Source organism: Rhopilema esculentum, chromosome 13 (assembly GCF_057945365.1).
Source record: "Rhopilema esculentum isolate cy_ngs chromosome 13, ASM5794536v1, whole genome shotgun sequence".
Taxonomy (NCBI): Eukaryota; Metazoa; Cnidaria; class Scyphozoa; order Rhizostomeae; family Rhizostomatidae; genus Rhopilema; species Rhopilema esculentum.
The window spans coordinates 9559852-9584822 of record NC_142827.1 but is presented as its reverse complement, the minus strand read 5'-3'; the positions used below and the strand labels follow the sequence as shown (position 1 = coordinate 9584822).

General features: G+C 35.6%; 2 protein-coding genes across 3 annotated transcripts; one reads left to right on the top strand and one right to left on the bottom strand.

The window, feature by feature from the left end:
- The first annotated feature begins 671 nt into the window (after positions 1-671).
- Positions 672-15714, top strand: LOC135692119 (protein tweety homolog 3). Of its 2 annotated transcripts, XM_065210155.2 has the most exons (15): positions 672-822; positions 3258-3442; positions 4255-4366; positions 4538-4764; positions 5199-5294; positions 5981-6053; positions 6649-6718; positions 7002-7057; positions 7711-7812; positions 8662-8754; positions 8924-8964; positions 9354-9458; positions 10929-11000; positions 12440-12593; positions 13248-15714. In XM_065210155.2, exons 1-15 carry the CDS (start codon positions 712-714, stop codon positions 13329-13331), a joined length of 1581 nt encoding a protein of 526 aa, XP_065066227.2. In that variant the 5' UTR covers positions 672-711; the 3' UTR covers positions 13332-15714. The 2 variants fall into 2 exon arrangements, with proteins under 2 accessions (XP_065066227.2, XP_065066228.2); XM_065210156.2 differs by lacking the exon at positions 10929-11000.
- On the bottom strand, positions 15510-23888 carry LOC135692120 (putative sodium-coupled neutral amino acid transporter 12). Its single transcript, XM_065210157.2, has 10 exons — positions 23683-23888; positions 23452-23573; positions 23059-23137; positions 22612-22699; positions 21640-21701; positions 21427-21457; positions 20643-20742; positions 20392-20482; positions 19869-19962; positions 15510-19521 (listed from the first exon to the last, which is right to left on the bottom strand). Exons 1-10 carry the CDS (start codon positions 23707-23709, stop codon positions 18773-18775), a joined length of 1443 nt encoding a protein of 480 aa, XP_065066229.2. The 5' UTR covers positions 23710-23888; the 3' UTR covers positions 15510-18772.
- Between the last annotated feature and the right edge of the window lie 1083 nt (positions 23889-24971).

The window sequence follows — 24971 nt, the reverse complement described above, 5'->3', positions numbered from 1 at the left end:
CTGAAAGATTATTAATCTTTTATTGAATTAACTCCTCGTAGTTTCTTAAAAAACTCCCACTCTAATACTTTCTGACCAATACGGGAATTATTATTCCAAACTGTAAAGTTTCAAGTTTCTTATCCGGAAATTCACCTTGCCTGTTCGTAATTTGATTCAACTCCCGTCAGAAAGAAAGCAAACAGGGCAATTGTGCAATTTGGATCCAGTGGAGACGGGTCAGCTTCAGCCTGTGAATTTTTTTTTTAGAATTTTTACATTTAAAATAAAAAAACTTCTTAAAATATAAAATTCACAAGTTTGGTCCTAAGAAAAAATTCCAAGTCAACCGTTATGTTTTCCAACTGTAACTGGATCTTCCAAACTTTGGGGGGGCGTCACGCCCCCCATGCCCCCCTATTATTTACGTGCCTGATGAGCCTAAATATTTTTACAAAAGTGAATGAGTGTAAATGCTACGTCTGGAAAGTGACATTTCTGCCTCTTCCCCTTTAGGTGAGACCCGAAACTTAAAATATCAGAAACTCAAATTGTCTTCTTACATCACAAGCATCTTTTTTAAATAGTCCTATAATATAATTTCGTGGTTTTCATTAGAAACTTATTAATACTAGTAACTTCAGCAATGGTTGATTCGTAAATGGTCACGTTATTGTTGATAGTATTATGATTATTATGCCATTAACATCATAATTTTTTGTGAACAACAACATGGCGCCGTCAAAGTGGCTGGCTGAAATGTTCCATTCTTTCCCGCACTTGGATTTCGACTTCAAGAACGCGACTTCCATATTTAGCCCAACAGAAAATTCATACCAGCAGGTAATTCTAGCTTGTTTTAAATTTTGACAGTCATGAAATACCGACGATTGAAATTTGCCATGCCCATTATTATCATTGGCCTACTAGCCTAAGTTGTGTTGGGGCTGGGCCGTCATCCTGAAAGTTACCATAAACCACGTGCAACTCAATTCAAAGGATTAATCTGAACGGTTTTCACTAGTTCTGTAATGGATATACGATTATATCATTATTTTTGTGAAGACGTGCAGCAGAAAGAAAAATTAGGCGAGCAATACAACGTGATATTGCCCATCGCCGATATGGGTGTGGGTAACCAGACCCGTTGTTAGAATGGTGCGTAGCACCGTCAAGCTACATGTATATTTATTTAAACAAACTTAAATCCTTCATTTGCCACTGTGATTCTTAAGATATATTAATTGATTCTGTAGCATTAGTTTGTTTTGCCCACAAAATATCAATTTGAGGTTCTTAAAAATGCAAAATGATGGGTGGAAGATTTGTCACTATTTTTTGAAAATGTATCACTGGTTCAGTTAAATTTTGATACCATTTTTGTAAGTTCAAGGTTTTTATGAATAAATAGATTGCTTGTAACCACCACTCCTAAAAAAGAAATCCGCTGCCATTCAAATAAATTGGATAACAGACTTTTAATTTTTTTGAGAATTCGGGCAGAAGATTGATAATAAAAACAATATCAATTTTAAAGAATTTATATGCAAAACTCCATTACAAGAGTTTAGTTTAAAATTAGTTTAGATGTCAGTTTTAAGTGTGCTTTTGTCAGTTTTTTTCTTAGAAAGATATTTTAGAATTCAATATTATTTACAAACTTTCATTTAAAATCTACAATTGAAGGCCTTGTCTTTAATGTGCCAGAGCAATATAATCTAGGTTAGCTCAATGGAATTACTAGTCCTGCAAGTTTGTCATAAAAGGTCTATAGATTGGCTCATGATGGTCAGTGGTAGTACCAGCCACTAGGTTCTGGAGGAGGGGGGGGGGGCAAAACTTTTTGGTCAGGATAGATACTATAACCAACAAGGAACACCAATTTTACCAGAAAGAGGCACCTCCATGTCTAACTTTTGGTTTCACAAAAGCAGTTTCGAAATCATAGGATAATACTACTGAAATAAGGTAGACAAAATATTACCCCTCCCCTAATGCTTTCTTATCAAATTGAGACAATATGCAAAATTGATCCTGCCAAAAGCTGAGGGAGGGATTTACTTCCCAGTTCTTCCTTGGTACCTCTGTGGGTGGTGGTAAATCAAATTTGTCACTACAGCTGGTCATGCAGTGTAATACAATTCAGCACAGTTTTAAGAGATATGGTAATTTTATTGGAAGAAGAGAATTAGATTCAAAATCAGTAATATTGTTCTTCTGATGAAGTTGGGAAGCCTTTGTAGGTTTTCCTTGTATGGATACAAGAACGATAAAAATGAAATGAATTATCAATGCTTTTGAAAGCGAATTGGATAATGGATACTGTCTCCAACTTTGTAATGGATTGCATGTGGATATCTTGTAAAAATATATAAGGCCTCCCATTTTAGAAATTTGGATATCTAAAAATCTAGGGATACCTTCTGTTTAGGGCATTGTTAAAAAAATTTATGTCTCAACCCATTTTATTAAAGCAAACAAGTGTTTGGGTTTTGTGCTGAATTTGGAATGTTTCCTTCAAAGATCTCACTTAATTTAAAAAGTGCTTAAATTGAGTATGTCATTAATATTCATGCCCAGTTTATAATGTCTTTTTCTTATCTTACATTGATAATATGGGTTAATGCCATTCTTGGAAAGGATAATAAGTTTTTTGAGGTTAAAGTGAGTTAACAGATGTTTTATCTTGATGGGTTATTTATAATTTAGACCTGTTTAATTGAACAATGGACATGGGATCTGATCGAAAACCATTTGAGCTTACAAGATAAGATCCAGATGAGGTCCACAAGCTTCATGCATGGAAGTCAAACATAGCTTGAAATTACTTGAAAAGCAATAGATGCTAACAAATTGTCTGATAAACATCAAGCAATTTTTTTAAAACATCCTTGTACTAGAAGCCAAGATACAGAATGCCTCTGACTGAAAATTTCATGGGTGTTCATACTGTTCATTAGCAAGCAAGAGCTGCAGTTGCAGTGGTGCAGCTTGACCTCCCATGCAAGAGGAGTGAAGGGACATCAGTAGTAAAATATACAGACAAAGACAAAGATGAAGAGGAGTTTAGGTGCTGTTTCACCTGCTGATAGTTGATTTTACCAACAAACCAGGAATTGTTTGGACCAACTAAAGATTTACTGACAATTTCATAAAGAACTGGGGGTGTCACACCCCCTACCCTCTTCTAGCTAGGCCCCTGTTGAGTTCTAATTACTACTGCAGTATTATAACCTCTTAATTTTTGATTAATATTTAATTACATGTTTTTCTTTCAGGCTTTGATGTTCAATGGCCTCATCATCCTTTTTGTCACTGCTTTGCTTTTTCTTGTTTTCACATTTTATTTCTTGATTTGTTCCTGCTATTACTGCTCAAGTTGTTTCCCGTCTGTTTTGAAACCAAGGCCATCAAAAAGCAGATCACTCCGGTTCCTCATTGCTTTTTTTGCTGTTTTGTCCTGGTAGGTTATTGTGTTGTTCTAAAAATAATGAACTTTTATTTTGTCAGTTGCACTTTCTGTGCAACATTTATCCTTAAATAACTGCCTAAAAATGGCAGAAAGTTAGTAAATTATCAGAATTCTCAAATTCTTGTGTGCCTGATGTTGTTGGCACAAGCATCAGCTTATGACTTGGAAAATGTCATCTTCTCCCTCCTCCCTGCAGTATCAAATGACAATCAGGTTACAAAACAAGGGAAGCCTAAAGCAATGTAAAACAAAAATGGGACTTGCTATAACATAAACATCTAACAGAAAATGGGTACTAACAGAAGTTATAGAAAAGTATCAGTTGTAATTATATTTTGGGCAGGAAAGTAAAGTCCCTTTTCCCAGCCACAAGCCAATGCACCTGTCCTACCCAAAAGCATCAAAACCACAGATAGAACAAAAGATGCCTTATTGGTTTCCCAAGGTTATCCAAAAGTTGCATTCTTGACTTTTGAAGCATTATGCTAACACTTGAGAGAACGGCACACAATTTGATGAATTGTTTCAAAAGAGACTATCGTGATTTGAAAACGATAACAGCACAAGTGAATTGACCAATGGACTTGCACCTCTTGTGAGATTATCTCCAATGAAATTTAATTAAATCTTTTTGCACTTGTAAGTTTTACAAAGCCAAGTATACTGCTTTATTAGGGACTAGAAATCAACTTATTCAGAAGAAAGAGACATATATGCCTTGTTTTCAACACTCCTCAGAAGAATATGGAAAATCAGATTGTTGTCACTTTTTGCTGCTCAAAGGATTCATGTTTATCTTTCAGTGCACCCCTTGGTTTAGGGTTTTATGGAAATAACAAAACAATGGATGGTGTAAACAGTTTCTCAAAGGCAGCAGCAGACATTTACAATCAGTGGGACCTGTATAAATTTAAGGTAGAATTGCATCATGTGCTATTTATCATAGTTATTGTGTTTCATCGTTTATTTTTATTTTAAGACCATTGTTTGTGGGAGCTTGATTTTCTAAATAATATCAAATATTTTCTACGAATAAAAATAAGTTATAATTGTGTGATATTTATTATCTTTGATTATATGTACTAGAATATGGTACTTGGCCAGTTCATTAACAAGGATGCTTCAAATGCTGTGAAAAATCTGAAAGATGCCCTTGTAAAGTACTCGATACCCATACCATCTGTCCTGCAAAGACTGGATGGGCTTCTTCTTTCTATATCAAGTGGAATAAACATCAGCACAAATGATCTTAAAGGCAGTGAATTCAGTTTGAAGGACTTGGCAGATGAGGCTTTGAAATATGACAAAATCAGGTTTGTAATCATGCCTTCGTTTTCATAGTTCATTAATCTTAATTTCAAGTTTCCAGTTGATCCCATTTAAAAAAATATTAAAAAGGGTTACCTCTTTACGTTCGTCTGTTACTACATTGCTGATCACATTCCTGATTGGCCTATTTCGATCCACAACTGGGTATATTTTTCCACCTTGTTCTTCCGGACCCTTATTCTGACGTTTTATACTCGTAGGAGTGTCAGGTCAGGTCAAAAAGCTTTTAGTATGATGTAAAATAATTGCTTTTTTCAAAGCCATTTTCAAATTTAATGCCGTCAAAAAATTTTTCAAAACTGACTGCATACTTTTTTATCTTAAGAAGCATTTTTTCTCGACCTGCTATTAATTGAGCTAAATTTGGCCTACGCCAAATGCGAAGTTGTTTTATGGATATTGTTTTGTTGTGTTTTAGATGGTGGACAACGATTGGAATCCTCCTTTGGCACCTTTTGCTTGTCCTGAGTGTGCTTTATGGAGCTTGGGGAGAAAGACGCTTTTTCATTCCAATGTATGTAATACAATTTCACACTATTAGACTGTCCATAATGTCAAGTATAACACTCATTTATTGTTGCAAATCATTCTGCATATTTGATTGTGTCTGACCTCACAGGACAAGGCTGTGGACAAAAAGTGGTTTTGTGAGTTTTATAGGGGATAGAAAAATATTATGTGCTGGGTCTGTTTTTGACTGCGCAAAGGAACAAAAAACAGATTATTGCCTAGTGCATGTTTCTCTCACACAAGCGAAGCGCACCAGCTGATTGGGTGGTTTCTGACGAATGCGCCTGAGCTTAACGTATTTGAACATCAGTACAAGTATCTTATCACAGTTTTGACGAACAATAAATGCTTGCTTTATGCGTCGTTTGCGTCGTTTCCTTTATTATTACGCAGATGTGTATTTACATATTCAATCATTGCAATTGACATCCTCAAGATGCGTCTTAGAATTTATCGGGAGTTCATTCAAGCATTCTTCGGCAAAATTTTTCTTGCATCCTATGAACACAATGCCTGCCAAAAGTCTTGGAACACTGACATCAATTTCCAATCCACTCTATATACTTTTGTCAAGTTATGCGTTGGCCTTCTTCAACTTTCCCCCTGCTCACAACCGTGGAACTATATTTTTGTCTGGACTCTGAAACATTCAGTTGCTAAGACTGAGTTTTTATTTGGTTTTTTTTTCAGAATTGCCATTGAAGGAGTTCTCTCCATTTTGTTTATGGTGTCAAGTGTTGGCATTGAAGTGCCATTAAGCGTGGTAAGTCGACCTTGTTAATCCCAATTATCGAACTAATAACCATATGAAAGAACAAATCTCCTTTTCCCCTTTGCAGTTGTATAAACACTTTTATAGAAAAATATTTAGTGCTCTTCAAATATTTTTCAAACTTGACTTTTTTAACAAGAACATTTAGAGTGACGAATGTACTAAACTGATTTCTTTTGTCAGCAAACTCACAACAATTTTAAAGTTGAAACAAAGGAGCTGACCTGATTCTTAGAAAGAGTTTCTTTTGACTTGTGCTTTGTCAAGAGCTCTGTATTTAGACTATCTTGGATCTGTACATTTTTTTAATGTCTGCTTGTCAAAAGCTGTTCAAAACCTCATCGACAAGTCGAAATATAAAAGTGCCTCACATACTTCGTAACTTATTCACACAAAATAGGGACGTCTTTATGATTCACTGTTGTTTCAGTCATATTATCAAGCTTTCACTTCCTAAACGTTTAGTTTTTCGTCTCATCGGCAATTAAATTTTGCAATTATATTTGAAATATCACGATTTATGCTCCATATCAACCCAGGGTTTCAATATCTACGTAGCCTGTGTATCCTGTGTTTCGTCCCGCAGGGTGCTGCAGACCTCTGCGTGAATCCAAAGGCTGCCATTACTCAGCATGTCAAAAACCCAGTATACAGAGGTATGGAATGTCTTTCCTCAAACGTTTCTGTATCCATGAAAATTTAACTAGATTTACTGCATGTTGGCTCATGCACTGTCCTTGACGTATAACAGCAGTGTGTTCAGAATCAAGCTAAAAACTCTGCCATCTTTGGGGATGGTTTTGAAAACGCTTCAAATCATTTTTTCACTACTTTTTGAAATATCACTTTTATATTTGGTATGTACCTGTTTTGCTCGTTTAAATTCACTGAGAAATGTTGTCTCAACTTTTTTGATATTGTTTTTCTTTCCGTGCCTAGTAATCGAGAATTACTATCTGGACTGCTTTAATGGGTCTGGAAACCCTCTCATTAAGGTACGTTAAATATTTGAGCCAAGTTGAGCCGGGCTTCAAATGTTGCATTCACTCCTCATGGAACATTACGGCAATTAGTCAAATAAATTTCACTACATGCAAAAACTAATTAAAAAGCAAACTATGGCCCGCTGTTGTCACTAGAAAACAGTCTGTAGCGAAATTCTGTGGTAGTTTCCTGAAAGGTGTCGAAAACAAGACACCAGATCTGTAGTAGTTTCAAATCAATGTCCAAATCATACCTTTTATTCATTGTTTTAGAAAGGTTTTCACAAATTTGACTCACTGTCAGAGAAAGAAGAAGTTTGTCTGAAATTAAGAAGGACAAAGTTAAATCGAAATAGTTAGATCACACTTGTCAGCTCTAACGAGTTTTTTTCAGAGTGTATCTGTTTCTACCATATTTCTTTATAGTTTCTCACTTGATTATCTCTCAAGATTTTTTCATAGCCATCCCATAATTAAAGATAAGACTTTGAAAAATGAGCTTCTCGTAATGCTATGCCCTGACAAAGAAACTCCACTGACCACCTACCCACGCCAGCCACCAGAACCATTTGATCCGTCAATATTTTGATGTTGTTCTATAAACCATAGATAAGCAAACAAATGAATATTTATTTTGTACATTGATTCACGCTCCATTTTTGCAGAAATACAGTGATACAAGTAAAATGATGAATCTGGTAGAAACTGACGTAAAAATCCTTGAAAAAGATGAAGCAATTATAAAGCTGCTATTAAACGAAACAGTTGTAAGTTCTTTTTCCGTTTATTAGAATCTATCTCACTGAAGTGCCACACTCTTGATAATCACTGTAATGCTATCCTGTTTTTAGGTTAAAAATTTTAGTTTTTTCGCCCTTGAGGGGTTTGATATCTTTTTACCAAGTTAAGTCTGTTTTCTTAAATCAATATTTTAGATTAATTTTTTTTTAGTATCCACATTTGAAAATAATGAACCATGACTACTCTAACCATAATATTTTCTTAAAATTTTGTTCTTTTTTACTTACTACGAAATGGCCGAACAACTTGTACCAAAAAAAATCTAACTTTACTGCAGTTCATGGTACAGAAAATCTTGAATATTTTTAAATGTGATTCCAAAAGATATAGGACTTTTTCATCGCTTACTTTCAAGCGACCGTATATAGGCGCTACTCTTTCTGACCATGGAAAACTAGAAATACTTCTCTTAAATTGTCCTGTAAGCTTGCACGCACAGAAATCACAGTGTCACAGGAATGTTTAGACGAATCCAGACTATCTTAGGAAGTGTAGAAATTTACCATAGAACCTGTAAAATATGAGCTTCAAGCTTTTCCCCTGACACTCTTTTAATTATAAATGTTAGAATAATGACCGAAAATAAAGTCAGACGTCTGACAAAAAGTTTAAATAAAATTTAAAATGTTTGCTTTTTCAAAGCCATTTTATCATAAAAAATCCATTTTTCTGTATCGAATTTTGCCGCATTCAAAGTGGCAAATGTTTTTAAGCTTTTAAATCAGATTTAGATTTGAACAGTATTAAAGTTCTACCTCTGTATTCTTGAATTTGTTTTACCAAAAGTATTGGTATAGTATTTATTATTTCCTCAGCCATATGTAGATGATTTAAAGAAAGCCATTAAGAGCAGTAAGGCTGATTTAGATGGACTGGTTTCCATCTTGGATTGCAAATATATCAACCAGGTTTGTTCATGTTGGTTGTTGCCTATTTATTGGCCGTCGTCGTTAGAACCGCATTGTGTTCTGTTTGTTGTGAAAAATTTACATTACAGAAGCATAGAAATTTCGAAGGATAAATGTTTACATTTTCTAAGCTTAAATAGATCTTATCGACAGTTATTTGTTCTTTTAGCGATACAAAGCTGGTGTTGACGCAGTTTGTTATACTGTTTTGTAAGTTTTTCTGTGTTTTGTCTTTTGAATGTGAAAAGTGTACTCCGTACATTAAGCAGTGATTGCAGCTTGGGTCTTCAAGTTTCGCTATCCAGGAGAGATTTGATACGTCAGCTCTAGATTTGGTTAATCATTCCCAAATTTGATTCATATGTCCTCCATTTGTTTTTTTTATAGACTAGAAAAATGTCTAGAGAAAAATTCTATTTTAAAAGCAATCATTTGTATGCTTCCTGAATGTTGTTTGTCTGCAGTGAAATTTTATGGAGCAAAATTCGGTACAAAGTTTTCTACAACCGAAATGTATTGTGATGCTAGACGTTTTCTTGTTAATGATGATGTTATTGATAACTTAGTAAATTTATCTCAAATGTTATTTATTTTTTCAGGAGTGGCCTATCGCTGATAATCTTGGCTGCGTTGATCATCTCTGTTTTCGTCATTTGCCAGCTCTTGTGCCTTACTCCTATCTGGAAATCAATGGCAAAACTAAAGTATGTTTAGCTAAATTTTCTTAAATGTTAATATATCAGTTCTCATGATGGAGGTCATCTGCAATAGGACTCATTTTTTACCAGCATTTCCAAATAATTCATCAACGACAACTTCTAGGCCATGGGTTCGCGCCCTGAAGAAGATATCCCTTGGTATTTGGTCCTCTTTTACGCAATGGGTTTTACTCTGATTTGACTTGAGAATTTAACGACTACCATTTCAAGTTTTTTAGAAAAGATACAAAGACAATTGGAATTGAGAAATCATTTTGAAAACGGTAAATAGGTGGGCAATCGCTTAGCATTTCAAAGACGCCAAGCCATTGGTATCAAACGATTTAATAAACATCCAAATCTCAACTGTTATTGCTTTTTTTCCGTTTGCGTTAAAAAGTATCTTCGCCCAAAAACTGCTGCTTTACCTAAAATAAACAGGACCTACACTGTTGTTCATTAGAAATTCAAAACTTAAGTAACGTTCCATAAGTTACGGAGATGTGGCGACCCTAAAAATGGATCTTAGGGATGAACGAATGGTTACTAGCAGAGTGAAGTGTCACGGTTATATTTATAGAATGAGATGGGTTGGGGTGATTATTTTATTGGTTTCACCAATACCAACTCTCTTATTTTTACCAGAACCCTAAATACAATTATTATTTCTTTTTTCAAGTAAACAGGCAACGGTCTAAGTTTAACTGCAACAGACTTTGCATTTCTTTGATAGTTTTCTCCTAACCAGGCACATTTTTAACGCAAATTTTTATCATGACACTAGGAGCCTTCAGTTGTTGACAAAAAGACAGAGTACATGGAAACCCAGTTACATAACTGAATACAGAAGTTGACTGATCTGAATTATATTTGAGTCATATGGGGTATCTGTAGACCAAATATTTAACCAAGCGCCCTTTTTGTTAGAGGGGATCATCCCATGAAAAAGGAGAATGGCTTGAGCCTCTACCACCACCGTTTTATTCATAGTCCATTGTTTCTTTTCTTACTTATGCCACGAATTTAAATCGAAATGCCAAAATTTTCTGAGGTGATAGGGCTGCGTGGTAATAATGAATTTGTATTGTTATCGTTGGTGTTGTTTTCTTAAAAGTTTTTTTTTTCTCAAACCTATTTTGCTGCAAGGAAGAGGTGCGCTATGTAAGAAATATAAGAACATCGACTCCCTGTGTTACTGGAGCCACTATTTGAATAAAGCCCCTGTTCTTTGATCCGTAGTTTTCTAAGCCTTTGGAGCAAATAGTAAATAAAGAGCGAGATGATGTAGTTTATCCAATATATATTTCTTTTGGGCATCAAATTTTATGATTAGGCATTCAGTTTTCTTTCATGCATATAACTATTTTTTCACTTTCTAGGCATACATATCTCTCTTTTATTTTTCCTTTTATTTTTCTTGTTTTTTCTTTCATATACACTCTATCAAGGCTAAGGACCAGCCCATGTTTCTTTTAGATCCATACTACGCCGAACTGCGCCGGGGAGCGTGCATTTAATAACTGGCAGTTATAGTGGACCTCCAGGAGGGTATGTGTCCCATTTTTAAGTGACCCTGCAAGACATTTGTTAAGTACGTTTGCAGGAGACTAATGGAATGGGGAGAGGGAGATGGTCACATTTCGTTTGTTTTTTAATCTTCCAATCATTTGACGAGTTCATGGGGTTTAGAATTAGCTGAATTATTGTCCACGTTCTTTAAGATATCTAAAGTTTACATGAAATTTCCAAAATCTCACATAAACATGTAAGAACTTACTTAGAATGATAAATGCGTCGTTAAGATTGTAGTAAATCATCCTACTGGTAACTATAAAGTTTGCGTGAGTTCGTGCGTTTCAACCCGTGCCTGTGTGAAACCGCGTGCATCTCGCGTTTAAGTTGAGGGGTAACAAACTCGGATACTATTCTAGAATTCTAGAATTTTAGCATTAAAGTATTTTTCACTGTATAATTTCTTCGTTACGTCACAGGCGGTTAATGTAAAAAGTATATGAATTAAGTGTCGCCTTTTTAAATATGCGCTTTTTTCGTAACTCGCGAACAAGACCCTGAAATTATAGTGAAAAATTGATAATGATTGCTCAGCATATCCTTTTTTGTACGTTTAAGTGGTTTTTAAGGTGGAGTGCCTCAGGAATCTGTCCTCGGACCTTTTCTTTCAATATTTACCTTCTTGATATATTTTTTTACCCCCTTTCCCCTTTAAATAATGTTGGGTTGCTACAAAATGTCATGGGGGTTAGGAAGGACGTTTCTTTCTGCGACTTCTATTGTATTTTTTCTAAATTATCAACATTGTTTATGGGGGGAAGGGGGTGCGGAAAAAAGAGTATTCGGGAAAAAAATTGAAAAATATAAAAGCAATGAACATTATGTCTCCACAGAAGTTACAGAATCATTAAATTTGGTTGAATTTAAACTTGGATAAAAAACTGAAAGGAGAAGAATGTAGCTATATTTTATGTTTATGCTGCAGAGCTTAGTTTGGGTTCTTTGATTAGAAAGAAGAAGAAAAACAAAGAATTGTTGTGAAGACATGATAGCATTAAATTATATATTGTTGCATTTTATACTTGTATTTACTAGTTTTGATTTGTAATTACTGATTTCATTTCAAGTATGCCTAAATTAGCTTTTGTATTTAGCTACATCTTTTTAGTCTTCTCTAAATGAATAATTTTATAGATTTTAAGTTCTGGACTCACAAGATGAATTTTCGAAACATGGTCAGCAACTAAATCTAAGACCCCTAACAGTTTTCGCGTCTTCTTTTCTGCAACAACCCGCCTCCCTCCCAGCCCAATGAAGCTATTTTTCCCAAACTTTTCTACCTGGTCATCTTACAATTTCTGTACTATCAATTGCATTCTTTGGCTTTTTACAGAATCCACCTTAATGCACCACAGCCCACCTTATTTTGGTAAGAATGCGTAGAACCGGCCTTCATTGACCATTTTCACTTTCAGGCGAGATCATTTTCCGGACTCATCTTGGGACACATCGTTAGATGCATCATACAAGTCAATTGACGAAGATCAGCGAGAACAGCAACGGGCTGGCCGGTATGACACCCAGGAGACCGTGCCGCTGGTATTGCGAAGAGGCGAAAGACCGCCATCGGTAAGTCCACTTACTCAGCGTATTTTTTCTTCAGGGAAGGGGTAGAAATCCATCGTTCCTCGCAATTTTTACCGAAAATTCTGCGTCCCAAAATTGTTGATAGACGCCGAGCAAGATGTGAACAGCTCCTTCTTACGTAAATTTTTATGAGATTTTCGTATCAGCTTCCTGCAAGTATGGAGAATCCCACCATTCCGTCTAGAATTTTCAGAATTCTGTTATACGTGGCTACATTTCTTCAATTTCCGTTCTTCCGCAAACCCTGATACCCCAAAATCATATTTTGTTAGCAGCAAAAACCCCCATGCTAGCTAGCTTTTATCGGAACAAGCTGTTTCGGAGCCAAGAAATCCTGGAAAGTAAGCGCAAATAGAGCTAGGTGTCTGGAATCGTATCACGCTGGCTGGCATAGGCCTTGGGGCAGTTTTAAATTGAGTGGACCCAGTCGGCCTGAAAACTTGTTTTTGATCATTGCATTTTCGTAATTACTTCATTCTTGGCAAGGTGAAAATCACACTCTCTGGTTTTTGTACTGCTCATTTTGTTTGCTCTTTAAGTGACATCGCAATTGTATGTATAGCTTTAAATGACGCATTATATAGCATAAAAAGCCCAAGTAGGCATTTTTCTGATCAGCTTCAAATATCCTTGTAGTATCATGCAGTACACGGTGAAACGGAATTTCTGTCAGTGGAAGAAGACAGAAAGAGGCTAATGTCTGCCGAATCCGCCAGTTAATTGGAGTGCCCGATTGGATTTACTTACCGCTCATCAGTGGGATATAATTTCTTTACTACTCGGGTAGGATAATTTTATTTGGGTGTTCGAATTTTTTTGAATCTAGAAGAATGAAATTCAAATCACATCATCCAATAGAGAAATGGATTTATAGACCCAGATCTTCCCTTGAAGGCTTGGAACAATGGCTTCTTTCTTTGCTCGAAATTGCGAGCTGATCATTATTGTTAAATTTCGGGATTTCGATGTAGTATTGAAAGCATCCACTCGAATCACAGGATTCGAATTGACTGGACACGTGCCAGTGGAATCTATGTAGAGAGTGACAGAGTCAGTTCTTTATGCTCGTTGTTCTTTCAGTTGAATAAATTTAGTTATTCGTATGGTATACAGGGTTCGCATGGTGAGTGCTGGGTTAACTTTGTAATGGCTGGTTGAGTTTTCTTTTGTTAAAGGCAAATCTTCCGGTAACAAAGCTAGCTGTGGTATTTTCAAAAATGAACCTGGCTTTAGGAGTTCTGCTTTAACTTTGGGTCATCAGATGTGTGACTACTACAACTTTACTAGTTGTTGCACATACTGCTGCTTATTCGAAACATATTGCTGCACATAAAAGTAGTTATATGCAAAAAACCCCTGATTTTTTACTTTTATCCCTGTAATTGGAAGTGAAATACCCTCGCAATTGATGTGATGGCAAAAGTGTGCTTTAATGACTCGCAAAAATTATTCTTGTTTTTTTCTCGAAGCAACAATGAAACCCAAATGTTATTTCTGAGAAAAGCAAGCTTATCTTTTTATACAATTTTGACAAGTAGACTTCAGTATTAAACCTTTCTATGGTTCAAAGTTTTCTATATTTGGAGACGATAATTATGAACCCAGATTATGCACCAGCCAATAGGAGTATTCTTGTCACGTGAACCCATTTTAACCTCCATTAAAGAATGTGAAAGGTCGACAACAGCTCCGCATTAACAATATCAGATCCCGGCTAGTTTGCTGTTGTCAGTTTTGTCGTGTTAAATGAAAATTCCACTTTGATTACATCATAATCGTTTGATAAAAACGCAGTTCATAAAATGTAACATCTTTGTTTTCGTAAACAGTGCAGTGATTTAGACTATAAACAAATTGCAATTAGTGGCTTTGCTTAAAATAACTGTATTTTTGTACTTTTCAAGCAAAAACCTTTTATTCATTCAACGCCTGTCTTGGTTTTCATTTACGTTTTTTAGAAATCTGGAGTTTCTACATTTTAATTTATTTTGCTTTGATTGCTGTAATATGTATGTAGCTGTCGAAAATTTTATGTTTAGTTGTTTTTGTCGTAATTTATAGTGCCATTTTTTCATTTCGCACGAACACCGTTCATACGCTTTCTTTTATTCACAAAGAGATCTCAATTTGGTAAACGTTCCTTATTTTTAAAAAACAGAGAGGTTATTCTTCTAGAGCACCTCCAAAATTAAAGTCCTCCCTCAGCTTTTGCAGTAAAAAAGCCCTGCTTCGGTATGCTGCACATATTGATCGTAATACACTCGGAGAATAGCTAGAAAATCCTTATTGGGTATTACTGTAATATTTGGGCTGGAATAACTGGTATCAGCACCCTCCAAAAATATGAATGCAAATATTACTAATTTCTTATACTATTATGCTTTTCAACGTCCTTTACATTCAAGATTGGCTTATTGTATATTATGCATTAGTACTGCAGTAGCAAGGAAGGGCCCAGGTGGAATCTTTCGACCATGTTATCAGAAATTCGAGGCGTTCTGCATAACATAGGCATTTTTTTAGGTTTTAAGGTATTACGCCACCCATATATATAATGCATATGCTTTTATATTCTTAGCATTTTAATGCCACATTCAACATTTAGATTACCCCTGTTTACCCTTTCCAAAATTTACTCGCTTGTTTACCAATCTTTGTCACGTACGTCCGTTCTCCTTCACTTCCTTCCCTAGCACCTTAGAGTATTCCCCCTTTTTATACCCATTTCTCGTTCAAGTCTTCTATAACGATACCTAATCAGTTCTAGGATCTTAATCTTTCCAATCGCTGCGTGGTCAAATTATTGCGGCCCCAGTTTTCTCAAACATCGCTTGATCAGGTACAATCGCACCAATATAGGGATCTTGCCAATTTAAAAAGGCGGACTTTTTGTGTTCATTGTCCAAGAGGTTTTTGAATCCACATTATCTTTGCCATAAGTAGATTTATATTTTCACGATACAATTTTGTAAATCTCGAGACGTTGAATTTTGAATTTTGACCGATGATAATTTTACTATATGTTTTGCTGAATAATTTTGTAAATCTTTTCGATATTATTTATGAATGTCGTTGCGTCAACAAAATGATGGTTAATGGGGGATTTTCAGTTTATTTTTGGAGAACAGCCTTCAAGAGTTAGCAAATTGCAAAGCAATCTTCGCATTGTGCGTCATGACGGCGTAGACCAAAAGCAAAACCGTTTCAACTGAAATCATATTCTCTAAGTCGAGTTACAATTCTTAGTCCAGGCTTATTAGCCATTAACGTCATTTTGTCAATATTGCTGGAAAATTTCTAATTAAAAATGATTTTCTAAGAGCATTGTTGTTCTGTTGGTGAATCTTTAGTAGCTTGATTCCCGGCCATTTTCAAGATAGAGAAAAATACAGTTTTCATTCAATGTAGATTTTATTTTCAAAAGCTGTATGCAATGAAGGACAGACCAATAGAGAAGCTTGCAATTAATCATTTAAAGCAGGTTTACATGCAAATAAGGTTTTTTTTACCGAAGTGAAATAAGCCTGTTATTAAAATAATATTCATTGTCAAAATACAGTCTTTAGGTAAATATGATAAAGTTTACTATTCACGAGAAAAAGCAATTTGCAAGACAGAATTTCGCTGTTTGGGCTGAGAGAGGTAAACAAGCTCAGGTTCCAAAAGGAGAGAGATTGGAAGAAGTCCTGGTTTAAAACTCTTATGAAAGCAAAATGAGGGTCTATGAAGTTACGAGGCTGAAGGCTTGGAGCTCATTAAAATAGCTGAAAATACCGGTTTTATCAGCAAATCTGAAGTCAAAGCTATACACAACTGAAACAGCAACACCGCCCTTCGTATCCTTCTTTTTACATTGACTATTGGCAAAAAACATGCGTGGGAAAGATCTAAACTGCTCAAGTAACAATGTACAGAAATCAATGTGGCCAAGACGTTTTACCAGCTCAAAGCTCAAGAAAAACAGGTACGTTTTCAGGATCATCTACCACTCATTTTTTAGGAGAATTTATGTCTGTCACACTTATTTTTATTTCTTATTTTCTTGTACAGTACGTGTTAAGTTTTTCTTTTGTTTTCAGGGTAAGACAGGTTTGTACGTTACCCTATTTTGAGATACCTTGCGTCTACCAGTAGGTAAACTCTGAATTTGGCTAATTACGCTACAAATAATATGTCCTTCTCCCCCTTCAAAGAATTTTGTTTGTTTACTTTTCAGCGCTTCAGTGTTGTCCAGTTGACTCTTGTAAGGTATTTTTTGATAGTTCAGTTCTTTAAATAAAATCATTTTGGAGGAAAATGGATGGGAAACCGTAAATTCACCAAGAGAGTTTTACCGCTGTCCCCACATACGTACTCCTTTGTTGGAAAGCTTCTAATTGGCAAAAGTTTTGGGTGAAGAAGCTGCAAGAATTGATCGCCCTACAACATATCAACATTGTGTACAAATCAACAGATTTACCCGCTTATAACATTCCCACACATGAGCAGTCTTAATTGTAGATGCTTTTCTCTGTGCATTGACGCAGTGAACCGGTATGAATAACCCAATGGCATCATAGCATTGCTAAAACGAAGTCTAAGTGCAGCCAAAAGCCTCAGTAAAACATACTTATAACAATGGCGATAGGATCACACTATCCCTCTCCGAACGCTCTCCCGGCAATCTTCCTATGCGATGTCAAGAGGTTCGGTGTAGTCCAATTAATTGAATCCTAGACTGCGCGCAAACTCGACTAATTTTACCAGTGATAAATTTACTTCAATGATTCAACTAAATTCGTCTCTCGAACATAAAGAATGCAAAAGGAAGACAATTTCTTTGGTCAATGCTACCATTGTATTTTACTCTACTTTATCTAAATATTACAAAGTTAATTGTTTGCTACTTTCTCACAACAAATTATAAACTGATTGCCAAAAAAATCAGAAAACGAAACAAACACCAATATTTGCTAAAAAAATTTTAATTTAGACATTATCGGTTTTAATTAAAAACAGGTTACAAGGACTAATTGTCGATTTTATGTCAACTATTAGTTTTACTAACAAAGTACACTGATTTAAAATAAGAACGATATCTAAAAAATGTGGTTTAAAGACAACATGAAACGTCTAAGCAAAAGCCTTGGTCACTGATACGATACAGAATGATGTTAAAATTGGTTGGTTCAAAGAGTAGGGTGTATAGGAGGGGATATCTATTGGTTATTTCTAAACATCAACATCAAGCTTATAGCTCTTCGTTTTAAAGCAACAGTGAATGAAACCAGGACAATACAATCAACTAGAATCAAGTACCGCAAACTTTAGTCTGTCACTACTGACCCAGAACTATCGGCGTGAAAAGATCCCAAATATAAATCTGAAAATTAGTGCTACTTGGGATAATATTTGAAGGTTCTTTCATAAAAATATCAATTTTTCCACAGCTACATAAGTCTCCCACAACATTGGACGATATAGATAAATATCAAGTTCGAAGGTCGATACACTGTGCTTTAATAAATTAGGATACATAAAACCAAGATTTTGAAGTAGTTACAGTAATGTACCAAAAATCAAACCCACGTCAACTCTAACCCTAACCCTAACCCTAACCCTAATCCACATTAACTCTAACCCTTAATAACTCTAACCGACATGGTTATAGCCCCCGATAAATCGAACCCAGGAAACTTGAATTGTTTTTTAATTCCCTTTGAACCTACCCCCGATAACTTGAACGTTCTTTAAATCAAACAATTTTCATCGTTCTAGTGGAGATTCGAGATTTTCCTGTGGGCCAGAAAGTTCATTTAAATTCTGGATTTCTTTGAAAAATTGTTCCATCTCAGTTACAAAGCTGTTACAGTTTGTTCCATCAGATTGCAGTTTACTGAAGCTGAAACTCAAAATGTAATTGGTAACTCCAGTAAGATTGGAAACTAAACTTTTGAACGTTAATGCGTGTACGCGGCACAAACAGATCCAAAACGTTCCTCCCTTTCTGAAAGCGCTGTGCAAGGTACCATTATCGTAAGGGGGCTTGTACCAAAAATCCTTCTTAGGCCAGCTTCTGGCTAATGGAACTGATCCAAACAAAGTTTGTACCCGGAGCTCTAAAATATCATACCAGAAAATGCACTCGTCTGTTGCGAAAAATTGGCTAAATTTGACATTAATCAGTTTTTATCAAAAAGATCTAAGAAATGCTGAACAGTCACAAGTCCAATGCAAAGAACAGTCCAGACGATGACGAAGATGATCCACCACCGATGCCGAAATATCGACCGATGCTTATTGACGTAACTGCCGAAAAGCTTTCGAGCTTGTTTTCGACCACAGAACACCAACGTAACTGGTATAACATACTGGATTATCGAGCCAGCGTAGGATCCGGTGACGCCAACGAGCATTTCCACATCTTGTGTTACAAACGCTACAGCTATTGGAGGTAAAATCGTGACTAAAGGGAAAACAATTCTATCGACAATAGCGGAGCAAGATTTACCTTCTCGCTGAAAGATACTTTTAATGTTTTCTCTTAACGTGATGGCGATAATTGGAAAGTTGGAGCTCAAAGTAAAGACGGGAAACAGGGCCAGGAAATACGCAAAACCCGGCCAGGAATCCAAGAAGTTCAACGTGTAAATGTCATTGAGCTTTTCCACTGGGAAGCAAAAGACGGCAGTCAGTGTCAAAAGAAGATAGAAAGCACTTATCGCAGAGTAACTCGTGGTTAAGATCATATTCATTCGGTTTTTCTGCTTTGTTGGCGTGAGGATTGACGGCAGACTGTGCTGGCACATGAAGGAGTACACGCTTACCCCGAAGAAGTTTGGCAGCTTGGAAAGATTAAATACAGGAGCATTACCCCTGTTTTTATGCCGCTCAATGCCATATAATGCCAAAGCAATCATCAGAATAAAGGCTAAAAAGGACAAAAAAGGGATTGAAAAACAAAATAACTTTGCATGCATACATGTGTTAAGTGAGAGTATTAACTTAAGATATATTTTAATCTAGGAAACCGAAAAAAAATTTAAAAATTTTATTTCACAAGCATCAGATGGACTAAACAGAATAAGGTTTCTTTGGTGTTGTTTGTTACAAAATATTGTTTCAAGCCTTCAATTGGAGATGACCATAGCAAAACTTTAAAGTAACATTTAGTGCAGGAAAGAAATATAGTTTTCCATCAAGAATTATACTGGTGTCACTATCAGTTGCTTATAATCAAAATAAATGAAACAGAAAAATAAGCAAAGATCTATTTACCAAGCCATCGTAAAACAGTGGTTGCTATTTGCATATATTTGGTCTTTCCAAGGTCAAAAAATACAAAAGGCCCAAGAACCAAGGTAAATGCAAGCTGAAAAAAATTGTCTAAAATCACGATCCAATGACGCAGTTTGAGATAGTTCAATTAACCCTCGTGGTATGCAATAAAACATACCAAATACATCTGCAAATTTACAGTATTCCATAGAATTCTTATTCACTCCCAACAAAATAACCAAACTTTGGGTCAGCACTATACGAGAGGGTACATATTTCAAAGGAAAAAAATCTGTTCCTAATCTAGTCTCAAAAAATGTCTCAATTCTCAGTATTATATGGGGAACTGAAAAATGGTAGGTGCTAATAGGAAGAGCTATATTGTACTTCCTAACATAAGAGTCATGATTTAATATATATAACTTAAAACAGACTGCACTCGCAAGGTATTTAAAACACGGAAATGATAGAGAAGGGATTGAAACATTGTCAGAGTTGAAGACTTGCCGAGCCTTTCACTTACCACATTAAGCCTATAAACACCCTCTTTGCTGATACTTTTGAAGCATAGGTCCTCAGCAGATGTTGAATTATTTGAAGGCTTTACATGCATGCTAAAAGATCCAGACATTGAAGATAAAATTTCAGGAAACAAAAGGAATTACCAGCAGTAATTTCTAATTAAATTCGTTTTTCATATGTAAGAATAGAATTGCGAAAACAACAATCAAAGAATTTAATAGGATTTCCCTTCAAAAGGAAAATGCAACTTACCATAAAACACGAGTCAGAGATTTTGGCACAGCTGCTGCATAAATAGCAAGATCTCCATACAAATACAGGGCTATGACAATGTAGAACAAGTTTATCCCAACTGTTAAAGAAAGCAGATGATATCATTATATATTTGAGACAAATCTGTAGCCATCTAAAGCAAAACAATAAATTGCTTAAATAATTTCTTGTTGAATTATGTAGGATCTTCAAAAAGACCTTTTTGGTAAAAGTAGGAGCAGTTTCATGAGGGTCATAATGAACATAGGTCTTAAAGAATTTTTGCATGTTAGGCAACACTGAGACAATCTGGGATTGGGTGCTGCAATACCAGTTGGGAAAGCAGGGGGTACCCAATTTGTTTTTCAGGGTGAATCTTAATTTTTTGGAGTTGAAAATCAGCTGCGGGCAAAGAATGAATGACAACACAAACTATTTGCCAAGAGGTTGTTAGCTTCAATTAAAAGCAAAAAGCATGAGGTAGACCAAGTTGAAGCTAGGACCTGACAGCATGAGCTAGGCCCAGTTGAAAGGAATGATTAACAAAGCCCAGACATAGACAAAGTGTCTGGCTGTGCTTGTATAGGACTATTTGTCCCATAGGATTTCTTAACTTTTTTGGAATGCTTTTCCTGGATCACATGAAAGCTTATATGGAATTTCATCCGAGTTGCACAAGGGATCGATTTGAAATTAACAAATTACTAAAGAAAAAAAAGTGAAGAAGAAAGATTATCTTAGTGGCAGTTTTAGGTAACTTCATAAGCAAGTAAATTTATCTTACTACGATTGAAAAGCAGCTTTGCCATCTGCCCCTAAAAAAAAGAAAAGAATATAGAGGACAGAAATAATTTGAAAGATAGAAGTGGGTTAAATCAAACAGAATTCACTTTTGATAATCTGAGCAACAATCTAAAATCCCTAAATTGCACAAATTTTTACCCTTAATTTTGCTAATTTCACCAACTCTACAAATTATACACTTATAGGTACCAACCATTTCCATTTTATCTTTTATATTGTAACAAGGAGCATCTGGATCAACTTGAGAGCTTTGATCTGAAATACAAGCATATGTGTTTTGATGTTATGGCATGGAATGGCTTCAGAAACTTTGTTTTCAGTTGAATGTGTTCAAACAGCAGATCAAGACATTAAAGAATCAGAAAAACAAAAGAAATATTAATCCTGGATGAATCTTTAGTGTACATCAGGACATCAATCGCTGCAACCACTCAATAAATCCATCAATCCACAAACCAGTTGTTTCCAACCCACAGTCTCCTATTTGCTTATTGACTTCTTTTCATTGGGTGTACCATGCAAGCAGCAATAAAAACTGTGTTGAATTTGTGGTGCCAAGTTTTGTGAAAAGGTTTACCAGGAACCTCTGATGTGCAAATTGTCAAGGTTTTATGAGTTGGATGACCAGGAATTGAGAGGGCAATGGATTGAGTTGTGTGCTCTAATGCCAAAGGTTTAATGAGTAACCAAGAACTTGTAAAAAGCTGAAGACACTGCTGAACTTTGGAGAGTGCCATGGTGCTGTCAAGGATGAGTTGGATGAGGCTTATTGAAATACTTGTGTCTGAGTGCTGTGATGTCTTTTAGAGCTTGATTGTGACTTATCCAGTCAAATTGAGTAGGGTTTGGAACAAAGTGAAACCATGTGGTCACCTTTTTAGTGTTACATCAGAAAATCAATTGATGAAGCCATTAAATAAACTATCCATTACCTCCCATGTTGTTTCCAGCCAAGAAGTCTTTGTAATAATTGCAAGGTGTGTGAATTAGACCACAATGATGGGATGTTCAAGGAATAAGAGGGAAGTGGTGGAAAGTGGCCAAAGCTTAGTCACTACAAATCTATAAATGTTGAATTAACTATAATTTTAAGAAACAATGTTTTTAAACATGTTCTTTTTCTCTTGGAAATTAGTAATAGACACCTTATTGATATTCAGCTTACCTGGCAAAAGACTAGCTTCTTCACAATTGACAATCAAATCAGGATGCGACAAAGTATGCTCAATATCTCCATTTGCTTGCTTATTTCTCTAAAAAAACCAAGACAAAAAGATTTACACAAAACAAAATTTTCCAAGGCAAATGGCAGGGCCTTAAGGCCAACAACACAAAAACAAATTTAACTTATGCATTACCACAAGACAAGTCAGCCAAGCTTATAAGTTAAGGGGTAAGCACATGGAAGAGAAATTGAAGAGAGATTTTATGAAAATGTCACGGTGATCTGAAATAACACTGTACTTTTTTATTTGCATACAAAAATGAAAAAACAGCAAGCTTATAAATATTAGCACTGTGTGTATGTACTCTATCAGAACACTCTTTATTAACAGAAGTTTTTTGTTCCTTTCTCACCCTTGCAAATGTTCATAACGAAAATCTTTCTTACCCTACTAGCAATCATCTGCCATCGAACTATAGCATTTGAAATAGACATTGCTTCTACCATGAAAGTTGCTGTTATAAAACTGAAATAAAACCCCAAATTAGAACAAATATATAACTAAAAATGTGGATTATTCCTTCAAAATATGATAAATATAAGGAAAAACAGAACAAACTCGAAGTTAGATTTAAAAAAAGATCCTGTGAAGTCGAAGAATCTTACAACGCCAGTGCATATATTCTTCTTAACAAATATGGCTTACAACTTTCTATATACATAAAAAATGAGGGCTTATTGCCATCTGCTCAAAAAGGCTCAGACGATGCAGAGTTCCCTAAAAATCGGGTATTGTGGGGCACAAACTGGAGAAAATGTATTGAAAAGAAGATGTGTTACCTCATTACAGACAGGATAATTATTGCTATAATGCCCAATACCCATCCTGTCAGAGCAAATGCCAGGGGCAAAGCTAATGCACCTGCACCAACGACGAGGTTGAAGAGATATATCGTGGATACCTAAGAGATATAAATATTTCAGATAAATCCTATTTTATCGCGACAATTTTAATGTGAAAATAACTGAGTAAAGATTAATTGGGGTCTAAAATAATTTAGGCCTACTTACTTCTGCAGAGTGCATCTTCGGAGACATCCTGAACTGCTAAGAGGGATTAGCAGCTCACTAAATTTATTAAAAAATTCCTCTTACATATTTCTAAACCGTTTCAAAACTAACAAAAGGCTAGAAAAACAGGTAACAACAGACTGTGCTCCTCACATGACTGATTGAATGCAAGGCCCATTTCACGTGACGGCCGTGTTTTTCGTGTGTGAGAACCGTATAGTTTTGATCACATGATTCCCAACTCACGAGTTAATCATTGAATCATTGAATTGACAATAGCATGGTACCGCCCCTTTTGAATACAGCAAGAGAGCCAGCATAAATAAAAACACCAAAATTATATGAATTTGAAGAAGAAATAGAGGCAATTTTCAAAATTTTCCAACTTCAGTGATTAAGAAAAGTTTTAATTTATATTTTCAGTGTATATACGGTGTATTTTCAGTGTATTTAGCAGGGCCCGCGGCACCGATTCTAAAGTGGCAGTGGGCAAAAAAGGCGAGATCACCTATTTAACACCTAAAAGGGGATTTGATGCCTTTACACCAATTCGACTTACGGCCTCATTTTGAAAAATTCTTCAAATTCTCTTGTACAAAATTTTTGACCTCAGATTCGGATTGACAGCAATGATTTTAGTCTACTTGTAAGTTTACATTATGATATTGCTCACGATATTGATTTTATGACGACACGAAGATAAAAACTTTATAAGGGATTTGACCGTGATTGGCGACTAGGGGGGTATCCCTTACAAGTTTTCAAACTTCATTTCTCGGTAAAATCTAAAATACAAGCTCAAACAATATGAAAAATGGTATCCCGCCTAAAATCATAACGATAAAACCAAATCTGAGCTTAAAAAAGTCGTATAATTAACATTATCTGGGTCCATCAGCGATCATGTCTAGCTTCCAGTCTACTTCTATGGCCACACTTCTGCCGAGCAAAATGGCTGAACAGGAGAAAACACTGTATCAGTTTCGCAAATTATCAAAGAAATTAGGCAAACCTAATCAATCATGAAAAGGCTTTCAGGACAGGATCGTATAAGCTAATTGCTGGTAAAAAATTGCAAAATCAACGGGATGTCTTTAACAGAGGCTGAATGGCTTTTTCCAGATGCATTGGCTGATGTTTTCACATAGAGATAGGAATTCCTATCTCTATGTGCTTTCATTAAGTCGAGACACTGTTATCAGAATTGGCGCAAAAATGATAAAAATGAGGCTCTCTGTTTTAAGGGTCGAGTCGCACGTGAATGCTTTTTCTGTTGCAGAAGGTGAACG